General features: G+C 35.0%; 1 protein-coding gene across 2 annotated transcripts in view; it reads right to left on the bottom strand.

Moving 5' to 3' along the window:
• Positions 1-6,637: 6,637 nt before the first annotated feature.
• LOC149807883 (uncharacterized) overlaps positions 6,638-14,351 on the bottom strand; it is a 37,489-nt gene continuing 29,775 nt past the window's right edge. For both annotated transcript variants that reach the window (XM_089971580.1, XM_089971583.1), the window contains exons 4-5: positions 11,414-11,586; positions 6,638-8,736 (exon numbers count right to left, since the gene is read on the bottom strand). In XM_089971580.1, the coding sequence (XP_089827706.1) occupies positions 8,616-8,736; positions 11,414-11,586 (294 nt within the window). In that variant the 3' untranslated portion in view covers positions 6,638-8,615. The remainder of the gene's footprint in view (positions 8,737-11,413; positions 11,587-14,351) is intronic.

The following is a 14,351-nucleotide window of genomic DNA, read 5'->3' as shown; positions in this document are numbered from 1 at the left end:
CCGACCGTGGCGATTTATTATATATCCTATGACTGCTCCAGCTTGAGGGCAAAATCCAAGCACATCCCTAAAAAGATAACAAGTATAGCGGCTCTTTACCTTCTGTAAATGCCACTTGAGCTTCCTGATGCTGTTGTATCTGCCATTTGACAGAATCACGAATGTGGATATATTTCTTAATTGCCTCTAGTTGTTGAGCTAGTTTAGCTGTATGAAATTCCTTTGTGCAGACTCACTCATTATTAATATTACAACAGTGATTTAATTACACATCACCTGTCAGCACACCGATGATAAGTCAGTTATTTTATAACACACCAACAAGCTTGCCCCTTGCACCCCCCCCCCTTTTTATTTTATTTGGGCACCTGTGGACATGAATCTGCAAGGCTCAAATTGTCATTTTTAATATAAGATCTCAACATTTTTAAGGCCTTAATTTTAAAGACATCCTTAAAACCCCCAAAAGGTTATCAACTGGATCACCAGCCTTCGTTTAGAGTAACAGCAAGTATATATATATATTTAGGTCTAAGGAAACACAATAAAAATGTTTGATTTAACAATGACATATTTGCCTCAGGTCTGTGATCCTGAAGTGAATATTAACTGTCCATTTATTTTCTTGGCTTTTCTTTACTAGGAAATTGATTATAGAGATTTCTGCAATGGTGAAGGCAATGTAAAAATTGGTTACTATAACATACTTTTTACGCCATGTTTGAAAAAATAAATCCAATGGAAAGGTTATAGTCTGAAAATCTTCATTAAATTAAGTTAATATAGGGGAAAAAACTTTAAGAGTTCATAAATATTTTTCAGTGCTGAATAAAGATATAACATAACACTTTCTGCTGTGATTTTAATAGTTTCTGAGAGCATGAAAAATTTCTAGAACTATAATGTATAAATGTTTTCAAAAGATTATATTAATATGAGGGAAAAGTCTGTTATGAAATAAACTGACAAGATCTTGTATGAATTCATGTTATCTTTAAATATGATATTTGTGTGAAAATATCTGGAAGAAAAAACAAGATGGTGCCACTCACACATACAATGTGGTTGCCACAGTAGCCATATTAAGAAACTTTTTATCGCTACTTCTGAATGGATAATTGTGTCAGCGTGTCAGCATGTGTACAAAATACTTATGTTGATGTCTAGCAGGTCCTGAATGAGAATTATGGTGCTGTACAGACATCCTATAAGGCCACCAATGTGGCCATCCTGAAAATCTTGGTATAACTACTTCTCCTGAATGAATCGTCATATCAGTGAAAGACTTCTTATGTCTAGTTGGACGTAAATGAAAATAGTGCCAATCTAACCTCCAATATGGCTGTTTTAATGGGCATCTGGAAAACCCCTTCCTTGCTACTTCTCCTAGATGGCTGGTCATTTTGACATTGTGCTTTCACTAGATGACCTATTTGATGTCTGGTTGGCCGTAAATGGAACTATGCATATGGTTTTGATGTCTAGTTGGTCCTAAATGTGGTTTTTGCTGCTCATAAACTTCTAATGGTATTATAGTTGGTTCCTTAATGAAACTGCTGTACAAAATTAAAAGGCCTTCTCACTTTCTGTCAAGTTGGATACAATTATCTTTACCAGCTAGGATTTCTTGATCCTCTTTTTTATACATCAACCCTTCGCATATGTAGTTAGCTAAAACAGTATTTTGAACAATTAATTGCCCTCTTGCAAATACAATCCCAATTGCATGCTTTTACCAGTGTGAGAGCTCCTTATATAAGTAGCTAAGTATTCAGTAACTGAATTTCCACATCCACATGCATCAACTCAGAATTAAAAGTTGCAAAACATATACAAATTTGAAAATCTTGAGACATGTGTCACTTTGCATGGTGGGTGTTATGATTTAAATGCAACAAGGAAATTGAATTAGGGTTAATTTCTTTAAGCTGTATTCAATCATGGGGCCCTGGATTATAGAATGGTCTAGGCATACACATCACTAATCAACTCTCTCTAGTCCAACCAATGTGTGTATATGAGAAAGCTTGCCAGTAGCGTTATGTGTGTTGATTTCTTCCAATAAATATGTTGGCTGCCATGTAAAGTCTATGATGTCCTGAAAAATTGTGTTAAGCTCCATACAAGCAAGCTAAACAATCAATGATATAATGGAACAGTAGACACCATTTTAGCTAAATATGCCAAGAATTGATTTAGAGACTTGGTTAGTGATGATGACTTAAAATTGGCAAGGGATTAAAAAGATAAAAGAAATGACCTTTCATGGCACTGTAATAAAACAAATGAGGAAAAACAAAAGTTTATTGCATTTGAACCTTTTGTTTTTTCACAGTTTCAATTTAAGTCATAAGGCCCCTTATTTTGCCTTACCAAACATATAGCAAGTTATTACCTCAAGCCCTAGCACTAATAATGCCTCACAAGTAAGCAGTCTTTTATGAAGTCTCAGGTCTGAGTATATGTCTAGCAATACTTATGTCCAGTTTGTTTATAAAATTCTTTCTCACATGGTACAGTTTTCAGAGAGACACGATAAATTCAACAAGTGTGGTAATGAAGGGACAGGCATTCTTTATTTATGCACACATCCCAAAGGGACATTGCTATGTTTGAATCAACACTGAACTGAAGAATGGAGCATCAGCTGCATCAATTAAAATATTGTGGCCCACACAAAATACTGCAAGGACTATAATCAATTTATGAGTGCAATGGGCATGAATTACTGTAGCAGACTGGAGGAAGTAATCCGAATTTATTAATATCTTGAAGCTAAATATAGTAAAGTTTTCATCTATAATCTGTGGAATCATTTTTGCACACAGTTTGCAGGATTTGTCTTTGGGTCATCGTTTTTCTTTTTCTTCATCTTTCTAGCTTATGGTATCTTGATAAGTCTTATGGTGCCGTGCAACTGCACTTGATGATTACCACAGCCAGTGACATTGTATCAAATCTTCTGGGAACAGATGATTCAATGCAAATTCCACATAACCTATCACCATCCTCATGTTTGCCATCTGACTTACTAAGTTATTTTGCCTAAATAATAATAAAAACAATCTGGTCTGATGTATTGATAGCGTTCTGAATGACCATAATATATTCTCTGTATCTATCCTAGAAAATCCTGAGTGGATTGCTGTTTGGTTTTAATAAACCAAAGTAATCCAATGAAAGGCATTTTACAGACACAAGTGTCTGTTTCCTGTATGCAGTGATTAAATGATAGTATTATGTCTTTATTCTTTTAAAACTGATGATACATATGATCACCTTCAATGTGCAATATTAGTTATGTTAATTAACGAGTGGGCAATATTTGAATTTCAAAGATAAAAGTGTATGCCATGATCACTTTAGTAGGATGATTTGTCAAGTGAGGTTATCTTTTCTGTTTGAATAAATATTGTTAACTAAACTATTTTCGCAAGTTATGACATAAGAATGATTCAAAGAAAGAAAATTCATTAAATTGAACATATAAAATGTAATACTGCAACAGAGTCTAGATGAACTATTTCTTCAGAGACACAATCCAGACTCTGTGGCAGCAAAATTATCAAATAGGACACAACTAAGAGACAATCACATTTTCAGTCACAATGGTTTGACAATTATCAATGGCTTGAATTCATTGACTGTGAAGGCAAAGTGATTTGCAGTTACTGCAAAAAAAGTTCCCAAACTGTCACAGATTTTAAATTCTACCAGTGGACTTGTAAGTGTAACTGACAAATTCAGGATTTAATCAAGCAAGTCTCATGATAGTATTATACCTAATAAAGCAAAATGTAGCACAGTATATTCATGACACTTAGGCCAGCATGTACAAAATATTCCTCAAGTTACAGTTGCTAGCACTCCACTAAGAAATGTCATTTTATAATAAATAAAAATGTAATGGAAAAAAAAATCGATAAAGTGATTGCACTCTTTAACATAGCCTACTACCTAACTCAATAATGAAAATGATTTGGTTCATTATATCTTTGTGTTTTATGGAATAAATGCATACATCTGATTGAATTTTAGGCAAGAGACTGAACTTTTGGGTTAAGTTAAAATGTATGTGGAACAAATGCATTTTCTAAAACTACTTGTATCAGTGTGCATTGTGACTTTTCTTTAAGATAACTCTAAATGGTACTGGGTATATATCATTTTCTTCAACTGCACACTGTTGTCTTCCATTTGATTTGATGACTTACAGCTATACTGTCTACACAGTAGGCCTCAACGTCAGGAAAAATTCTGTATACTTCAGTTACAGCTGAAATAAGTTTTGCATTAGTACCTGAATCAGACAAAAAAGGTTGTGTTCTGGTGTGTGAATAGAAATGGCTAAAAGTAATATAGACAAAAGCCATAAGAGTACACAAGTTACATATGAAAACCACCAATTCACTTGCATGTGTGGCATACAAGTTCAAAGATTTGCTTCAAGTTTATTTGTGTACACAGATTGTTCAACTCATAAGATATTTTAAGAGCTATTTCTCTATTGTATGCATAATTCATTTACAAATGTGATTAGTGGGCCACACCGAAGGCCATACTATTAGTTCACTTGGCAATATGGTAACGTCAGTTGAAAAGCATAATCATCCATTAAAAGAGCATTATGATGTGAACATTAGGTATTTAGGACATATAGATTTTTCTTTTCCAAATGGAGTCCAAGTAATTATTGCCCAATCCAGGTATAATTTTGTACACAAGTAAAGAACAAAATAAGATAAATCTTCATTTATTTGCAATTGACAATACACTTCTTAATGAATATACACTTTTGCATTTATTTTGTATCACTTGAATAAACAATATTTCTTTCAGTTCATTTTAAACTTTTATTTTATATCACTTGAGTAAACAATATCTCTTTCGTTTCATTTAACACTTAGAAACAGGTTCTTCCAGTTACAATAATCAACTCTGGAAACAATAAACAAACTGGAACTTTTGACCTAATTATATTACATTTACTAGGGTTAAAACAATAAATTCCTTAACATAATAAATTAACAGTTCCAGTTAATCAAACACAAAATCACCTTTTATACAGGGTGTGAACTGTTAATATTTACAGGATAAAGCTTATAGTTTCCAAATTGATTGAAGCTTACATGTTGCAGTTGCTGGCACATATCTATTTCCAGCATGGTTTGCATACATTCCACCTTTAATAATTTTGTTACTTCCCTACCCCACCCCATTCAGTAACAAGTATCAAAAATCAGGCTCATTCTAAGGCAAAGTCTGTAACTTGTGTACCACAGTCATCAGAGAGACAAAGATGCAAAACTTTATGATGCCTGTCAAAGGAAGAAAACAGTTTGTTGTTTACCCAAGTTTTGAACCAGTTAACTTGAATTCTCAGACCATCAATTGCTACAGCCCCACTAATTACAATTGTTAGGGAATAATGAGAACTCACCTTCAGTTATCTGTGTATATATATAATTTTAATAACCAAGAATACCGGATGTCTGGGAACATTATAGCATTCAATGGTAACGTCAGAACTGAGATGAGAGAATTAAACAAGCATAGTACATGACATAATATATCCATAAACTATTGACTGGGAAAAATACTACAGAACACCATTTCTGCTGGCAGTAAGATGTTGAACCTATATGTCATAAATATCAGGTTGGACATCTAGGACCAGTAATATTCATAATGGGCAGTACCCACCCCCCACCCCCAAGTGAGAAGGGCCTGATTTGTAATCTAAGCCACCCAACCTATCACAGCCTTTATAGTACTTGAAACAAATATTGAGTAATAGTAAAACAAACTCTGAAAGTTATTAAAACCAATTTGTTATATTTCCATAACTCTGCATAGTTAACTGTGCAAGCAGACTTAAACATATCAGTGTATGACAGTTAAATTGAGCTATAGCATCGATTAACAGAAGCTACGAATTCATCAACAAGCAGTGAACAATCATCTTCACAATAAATGTCAAACATTAGCATCCATAAGCTGTCAAGACAAGTTGTTACACTGGATATATAATCATCCATTTATTTCAAACAAGCTGTGAAAAACGAACCTCACGTCCGCTATATGTACGCTGGCCATTGCAAAGGATGCCTTAATAGATTAATGTTTATCGTCGTGTCTTGACAACCATTTTGCGCGCGCACACCGGAAAGTCATGCTATATATTTGTTACTTGTGAACGTATTCGTGGGCAGTACGCTATATATTGTTCCTATGGCCGTATTCACGGGCAGAATGCTATATGTTTGTTCTTCGTGAACGTATTTTTGGGCAGTTACTTTGTCATCTTCAACCTAAAGGTCAAAACTGCCCATGAAATATATATATCTGCCCACGAACCGAAAACATGAATAGGACTATAACATAAGTGTATATACTTATTTTCAACATATACATAATTACTATGTAAGAAATACAACCTATGTATATGTATTTTGATTCGAAATGTAAACTATATCATGTCCTTCCCGTAAACCCACTTTCGGGATGACTGCCCACAACGCACCTAAAACGTGTATATATATATATATATATATATATATATATATATATATATATATATATATATATATTCCGATTAAGTTCCTGGGGAATCACAAAGCTGCAAATAACAAATATATCACAATACATGTTTTAATTTCAAATTCAGATGAAAAATACAGAAACCCACATATCACAATAAACAGAAGTTTATCGTTTACAATGAAGAATTCACAATCATGACTGTGCAAAGTGCAGCATATTTCGCAAACCAGTGAAAAGTCAAAACTATTCACTGATTCTTTTTTTGCTAGCTTAAAAAACTCGTGTGATTGAAAGAATCACTATTTCTATAACTCATTAATGTGGCTTCTAAATGATGTTTTAACTGTAAATCGATTGATTTGCAAAACAACAGATATCACCGGTGAAATGTATGAGGTATTTATCGACGAGAGTGTATTCCTGTGGTAATGGTTACGATGACCTCGTTTTTCGGCTCGAAGTTGAATAGTGTTTTTATCGTCGTTATTGTTTTTGTTGTCGTTAACAATTAGAGTATCACACTTTGCGAAGGTGTATGGATGAAAACTAATTATATCACACAAGAAATATTGTCAATACTTGCTTACAAGTCGGATCCAGCTTAAAACAAACTGCAATGACCCAGATAGGGTTTTTCTTACTTGCAGTTAGACCAGCTTATAATCGAGTACAAATAAAATATACTGTCAAAGAAATACAAGATGCCTACATGACAAAACAATTCCTTCAAATAATTAGTAAAGCAAGGCTGTAAATATTCCCTCTCTTAAGTCTGACCTACCAAAACAGTATGTCCATTTAAGCTCCTATATACACTAGTGTTTTTCCTTTGCATCGATACGATTTCATTTTGAATAAATTGCAATAAATAAAAATATTTCTTGGTAGAGACAAAAATTAAATAAGATCTATCCCTTTAATTATTCTGATATTTGTGACAAAAGATAATTTTCTTGTCCATTATGTGTGTGTGTGTGTGTGTGTGTGTGTGTTAAATTATCAATTCATAACGGCGTCAATGCAAAAAAAAATAAATAAAATCCCAGCTTTTCAAGCTAAACCAGCTCTTCGTCAGGGGAATAAATACATCCACAAAACAAATACAAAACACAAAAGCCAAGAGAATTCTTGACTCTTGCATGTTTGAACAACTGGAAAATATACAAACAAAGGATAACAAATAGAAGAATGATAGAAGAATAAAAGATTGATAAATAGTCTTAAAATGGATAAGCTATGCATCTATTTTTATGCTGCTATCAACCCCTAAGGTTGTTTGACAAACATCAAAGAAGTATATATATATATATATATATATATATATATATATATATATATATATATATATATAGAGAGAGAGAGAGAGAGAGAGAGAGAGAGAGAGAGAGAGAGAGAGAGAGAGAGTGCGTATTCCGGGGAGCTGCATCTAATTTTAAGTGGTCAGCAAATTCACATAACCTTGCAGGCCTCAATGTACAACTATTAGTGTGATTATTTTGATATACGAAATATGTATCATGCCTTTGTAATATTAATCAATCACAGAAAAAGAACATTAAACAAAATTATAACTAAACACTGACATTAAAGTTAACATTACCAAGTCAACATTGAAGATGAAAAAATGATGTCCTTAAGTGGACAATGAAATTTATCATTTTCAGTATATGTTGTAAACATACAGATATAGTGAAACTGTATGCCCTAATGAAACATGCTAAAAGCAAATAAAATAAAGAAAATTGGGGAAAAACAAAACCTTCCAATGCTGACCCGTTTCTGCGAAAAAATGGCGACATAATGAAAAATCATTCACCCTTATTTTTAGTAACGTTCAATTATGGGAACACGCACAGCGTTACGGGGTCTAATATGCAACGGTATCTTTACTCGAATCTCTATGTATGTAAAAAGAAATATAGGTCACACTTTTCTGCAACAGTCACACATAAAGTCTCTTTTTCAATTCCGCATGCCAATTCCATGCACACCAATACCGGCCCTTGTTGGTCTGTACGATAGCAGAATTGTTCTTATGGAAGAAATCCCGTTAACCCGTTATTTATAGTCCGTCAAAATCTAGTATCTTTAGTAACCTCCGCTCGAGTCTCCCTTCCGTCTTCTTTCTTTTTCTTCATCTCTTCCAGACGTTCTTTAACCTTTATCTCTTGCTGTTGTTTTTTCTCGGCAAGTCTGGAAAACAAGATCATGGACTGACGCATTACTAGAGCTACGATAATGACTGCTATCTAGCAATACAAGTTCTCTAACAGGCAAAGCTTACGCTCAATGATAACTGATAGTGCAATGCATTTTATGTATAATTTATTATGTATTAACATAGCATATTTTTGCATTTGAAAAAAGACAATGGAGGGAAGAAAAAAAACAGCTTGGAACACAGTACGCGTAATTGTTATCAAGCAAGCACTATCTATATGTCGGAACGGTTTACATTCAAACGTACCCAAACCGAAACGTACCCAAGTCAGAACGTACCCAAACCGAAACGTACCCAAGACAAAACGTACCCAAATTAAAACATGACCCTCACTCATTCTAAAACCTGACATAATGTTAGTGTATTGTGTTTCATATGACAGAGGCCGGCCTGATAAGCAAAGGAAATCGGCAGACGCAGTGAAACTATCCTTAAAAATCGATATTATTTAGCAGAAAGAAGTCAAGTATGATTCAAGCTGGCATGACTAAAATACGTAATGTATAAATCGAACGCAATGGAAATAAAATAAAATACGAAATGAAACAAATGGAACGCGACGCAAATAAAGATGCAATGGAAATTATTTTTGTTTTTAATTTTTTAATTATAAAAAATCAGAAGAAGTGTGTAATTATCAAATGTATGCATATATGTTTGTACTGAGAAATAGAACAAAATTATTTTTCAAAAATGACGCTAATAATTATATGAACCATGCACATTCGAGTACTGTTTAAAACACATGAAACAGTCACCAAGCATGGTTTAGATCAGTTGGTACGATGTTCTCCACGGGAAAACATAACATAAATATATTCAAATAATACTTCTTAACTTAAAGATATATTTTTTAATGCGCCTTGGAGCTGGTTCATATTAGATAGTTCCATTGCCTCTGCCGATTTCCATTGCTCATCAGGTCGGTCATTGTCATATGAAACATAATGCACGATAATTATGTCATTATTTAAAGCGAGTGTCATTCATGTTTTAATTTGGGTACGTTTTGACTTGAGTACGTTTTGACCAGAGTACGTTTCCATTTGGGTACATTTCCATTTGGGTACGTTTTGATTTGGGTACGATTTGACTTAAGTACGTTTTGACTTGGATACGTTTCGGTTTGTGGACGTTTTGGCTGGGGTACATTTCGGTTTGGGTACGTTTTGACTTGGGTACGTTTTGGTTTGGGTACGTTTTGACGCTGATTTAGACAGTACAGTGGTGATCACGCAGTGAAGTACATATAGCCCAGAATGCTCAGCGGGCCAGTGTAGTTTAGAAACTTGAGAATTTATTTTACCAATGTCTGGGTGGGGTTAGCCATTTGCCAGCTGTCAACATCTGGGTTTTTTTTTAAATCATTATTTTGTTTTGTTTTATTATTTAAAGGCACGATAAGAAGAGTCAATTTAATGAACAATTTCAGTCGCAAGCATGAAATTAACGATCTTGTTTGGGATCTTTCCGTTTTGTATATTTCTATATCTGCATCTTCTAAAAAATATTCATATAAAAAAAAATTATCCTTTAGACAGTGCAAAGTTGTTAAGGCTACAACAATGAGGCGTGGGAGGATTAAACAACATCTTACATTTGAAATATAAAGACAACCAAACTGAAAAAATAGTCGTTTTATCCCAACATGTTCCTTGTCCACGCGAGTAAACTTGTACAGAATCTGAGTTTTTAAAGGATCACGTGACACACGCAGCTTCTTCGTTGACAGAAACTGATGTAAGAAATCTAATAAACAGGAATGAATACGGACCGACAAGCGGACTGTGTATATAAATGAATCTACTGACGCAAACGAAAGGTTTTTAAAATCAGAGTCGAAGGCAAGACGTAGTATTCTGCAAAACTCCTTTTGCTACGATTTTAGAAACACAATAACACTGACACAAATATGTTTGGATATTTTGGGATATTTGTTTTCATGCATTTTTAGTTTTGGCGTATTGTAAAACTTTATGAAAGAAAGTTTTTGTGTATATGAAAAACTGTATGCAATGAAAGATATCTTCTGTGGGAAAACTCTCTCAGGGCTTAAACATCTTTTAATGTCATAGTGTGTTATAATTGCAAATAAAATTAAAGATTGAAAATATGTTCATGCGAACATAGCAGTTTGTCTCAAAAATGAATTTACAACTATATAGCGAGAAGAAGATAACAAATATAAGAACGTCGAAATTAAATATCAGAATAGGAAGGGAAGAAGCAAGAAATAAGCTGAGAAACACACAGAAAGAACGGTAGCCGCCGAGGAAAACTGGGGGTGGTGGTGTAATATGAATACAAAAATAAGCTGTAACATTTTGACATACACCAAGAGATGCAACATACACGGTTCACGTCAGAAGATACAAACCCAGACGAGAAGCCATTGTATCATTCCCCAAGGCTGTGCATTTTAAAGCTAAGGCCTTTGGTTGGACCATATATTGAAAACGGTTGGGATGGTCCCATCTAAGGAAGACCACTGTATTATGTCATAACATGACCGTGCATTTTCTTGTTTACAATTAATCACTTTCAACAAATCAAGTACACTTTTCAAGATAAAAAAGAACCGTGTTTATTACTTGAGAAAATAAACCAAAAAAATAAAAAAAGTAAAAAAAGAAACCAAACAATACTCACTGTCTGTCCATCAATAAGGCTTTTTCTAGAAGTTCTAACGCCTTTTCTTCTGTGGACTGCTTCTGTTGGCGTCTCCTTTCCTTCCTTTGTTCCAGTAGTTCAGTCTGGCGCATGCGCTCTGACTCAATCTTAATATTTGCTGTTGTCAAGTTCTTCATAACCGATTCAGTTTCCTATAATAATAATAATAATAATAATAATAAATGATTTCAATCAGACTGATTTTACACAGTTCAAATTTCTATCATGATCGACCGTATCGTAAGGAAGATACTTTTCTTCCACATATTATATGCAACCCAACCGATCCCACTCTACTAAATCCATCCACACTGGATGAATATATCCAACCCAGTTCATCTCGCTCTGCCAGTCCCACCCTCCCCAAGTGAATATATCCAACCCAACTCATTTCGCACTACCAAACCGGGTTCCCGGGTGGCTGAGTGGTCTAAGGATTACTGACATATCACCTCTGTCCGCGTAGGTTCGAATCTCGGACTCAACGATCGTAGGTATGTTAGAAAGCATGCAAGTAGCTTCTCGTGGGTTGATGACTTGTCCCAGGGGCTTTCACTGGTTCTTCCTCCACCAGATATGCTGGCCACTATGTATAGTCTATTATGTGCTGAACTATGGTGTTAAACCCTCAGCAGCAACATCAACCACTTCCAAACCCACACACCACACCAACCCCACCCATCCCCAGACGAATATAAAACCCAACCAATCCCACTTTACCAATCCCACCCACGCATGGGTGAATATATCTCACCCATTTCATCCCCCATACTAATCCCACACACCCCGGGTCTATATATGTGAAAAAATAGTTACTGAACTCAAAATTTAGGTTAACAATAAAAATGGAACGTTTTATATTTCTTCAATTATGATCTATTTCTAAAATTGAAATCGGTGCGGGCGAACAGAAGAACTTCCAAAGGAAGTTCTTTTAAATAACTCTGAATCGTGTAGCGTGTAATTTTTGTATGGATATACAGCCAATAGCTGTGTTCAGTTACAAGTCACAGTCTCCTTCAGTCACTGAGCTTTGTTGTCCAAACAGAAAAAAATGTTACACAAGTCTGACACTGCAGCTACTTCGATGGCGAATCTACGCGCTTTCAGTTATATATTGCCCTACCCACATCAAACCCCTTCTTTTCCAGGACCGTGATCCACGGCTCAGAACCCGCAATTAGTCACATATAAAATTATCTTATTACTATGACATACAACAGGTTCTGTCAAAAATATTATAGAAAACCAGGTTTTCTTGGAGGTGACGTGTAACCAACAGACGGAAGACCTTATCTAACGGGCAAACGCGGTGGTAGGCGGTTATAAAACCGTACCCAACGCTAAAGGAAGGAAATGAATTTTTAACTTCTCCTTATACCTCAGTCACTGAGAGGAACTAATTGTAAAGCAGTCGACTGTGAACAACAACAACTAATGTGGAAATTTATTGCAGAGTTTAGCCATATAACTGCTGTTTAATTTAAGTGATACTAGATCTGATTCATTCAATTCGAATGCGTTTCCACAAAGCGTGCTTAATGGAACTAATGAAACATAATGTAGTTTGATTTTCCATTCCAGGCGGTTTTTAATCAAGCGTTTAAAAATTATGTGGCAAGGAATAAACTGCAGTTTATTTCTTCTATAGTGTGTGTTTGTGTGTGTGTGTGTGTAATCTTATTGCAGCTTTCGGTGATTGGACATTATACAATTATCAGAAAGCGTAGTGCAATCCTTCAAGTTCTATGATTACAGCAAAATCATTCTGACCACGTGATAATTAAATAGCGTATTTGGGACAAGATAGGTTCACTGTTTACTGCACATCTCGTATCCAGTCGCACCCCACCCCACGACAGAAACCCAGAATCATAATACAAAATTTGTCTTGTTTTCTTCTTCTTCTTCTTGTGGTGAGATCATTATTTTGAATGTTGCTATGGGCCAGTAGAGTCATTGTGTTTGTACCGCGCACACAGTAAAGTGTGGGTGTTACGAAATACCCGACATGGCTCATTTAGTCTTCCATACTTTTCATATAATCAGGTTGTCTTGTTTCACGCACCGTAATATTTCTGTAAATGTAATTTTTCGTCGTATCGCGTGACGCTTTTATTGCTCGCGCGGCACGTGCGAAATAATATATTATTGCGCACTACTATACATATCGGGTAGAGATATTGAAGGGCACAGCCAATATAGAGGGAAGCTCTAAACATATTCAGCTGTCGGGCAGGTGCCACTGTAATTAGTTAGAGCCAAACAGTTGGGTGAGTCGACTGTTTTTTAGTCAACTCTTTTTATTATTTACAATAATTATTCAGTTTCGTAAAAGCACGTTCATTGTTGTATTATGTGGTCACATCGTTTATCGTATTTGCAATTCAGTTTATTAAGATATAACCTAGGCAATGTGGTAGCGAGTTAATTTCATCTAGTCGCTATCACGACTAATTTCGAAAACATATTATGTATGTATTAATGTCATAGCATTACGTATATTTGTTTTTATTGCATAGCATTCCTATGTCATACTTCGTACCTATCGTATATTCTTAAAGTAGTTGCAACAAAACCCATTCCAATTAAATTAGACTATTGGAAAGGTGTGTTTATTTTCCATATTCAGCTCGCCGGTTATGAGCAGCCGGATGGGCTTGTGGATACCATGACGTCTGGTGTACCATTACTAGTATAACCCACCAATTCAGTGCCAACGTACGGGTACAAGTGCGGAGGGGAAAGTGACCGTGCCAGAGAGCAGGCCGTGTCAACCTGTATTTTCCAATCAAGTAGTGTTTTGACTACAAGTAAAGCACAATAACAAGTAGTGTATTGACTACAAGTAAAGCACAATAACAAGTAGTGTACTGACTACAAGTAAAAGCATAATAACAAGTAGTGGTTTGACTAC

This window comes from Sinohyriopsis cumingii, chromosome 1 (genome assembly GCF_028554795.1).
Source record: "Sinohyriopsis cumingii isolate HCF-2022 chromosome 1, ASM2855479v2, whole genome shotgun sequence".
Lineage (NCBI taxonomy): Eukaryota > Metazoa > Mollusca > Bivalvia > Unionida > Unionidae > Sinohyriopsis > Sinohyriopsis cumingii.
Note: the sequence above shows the minus strand (reverse complement) of the source record. Positions and strands in the feature narration are given on the sequence as shown.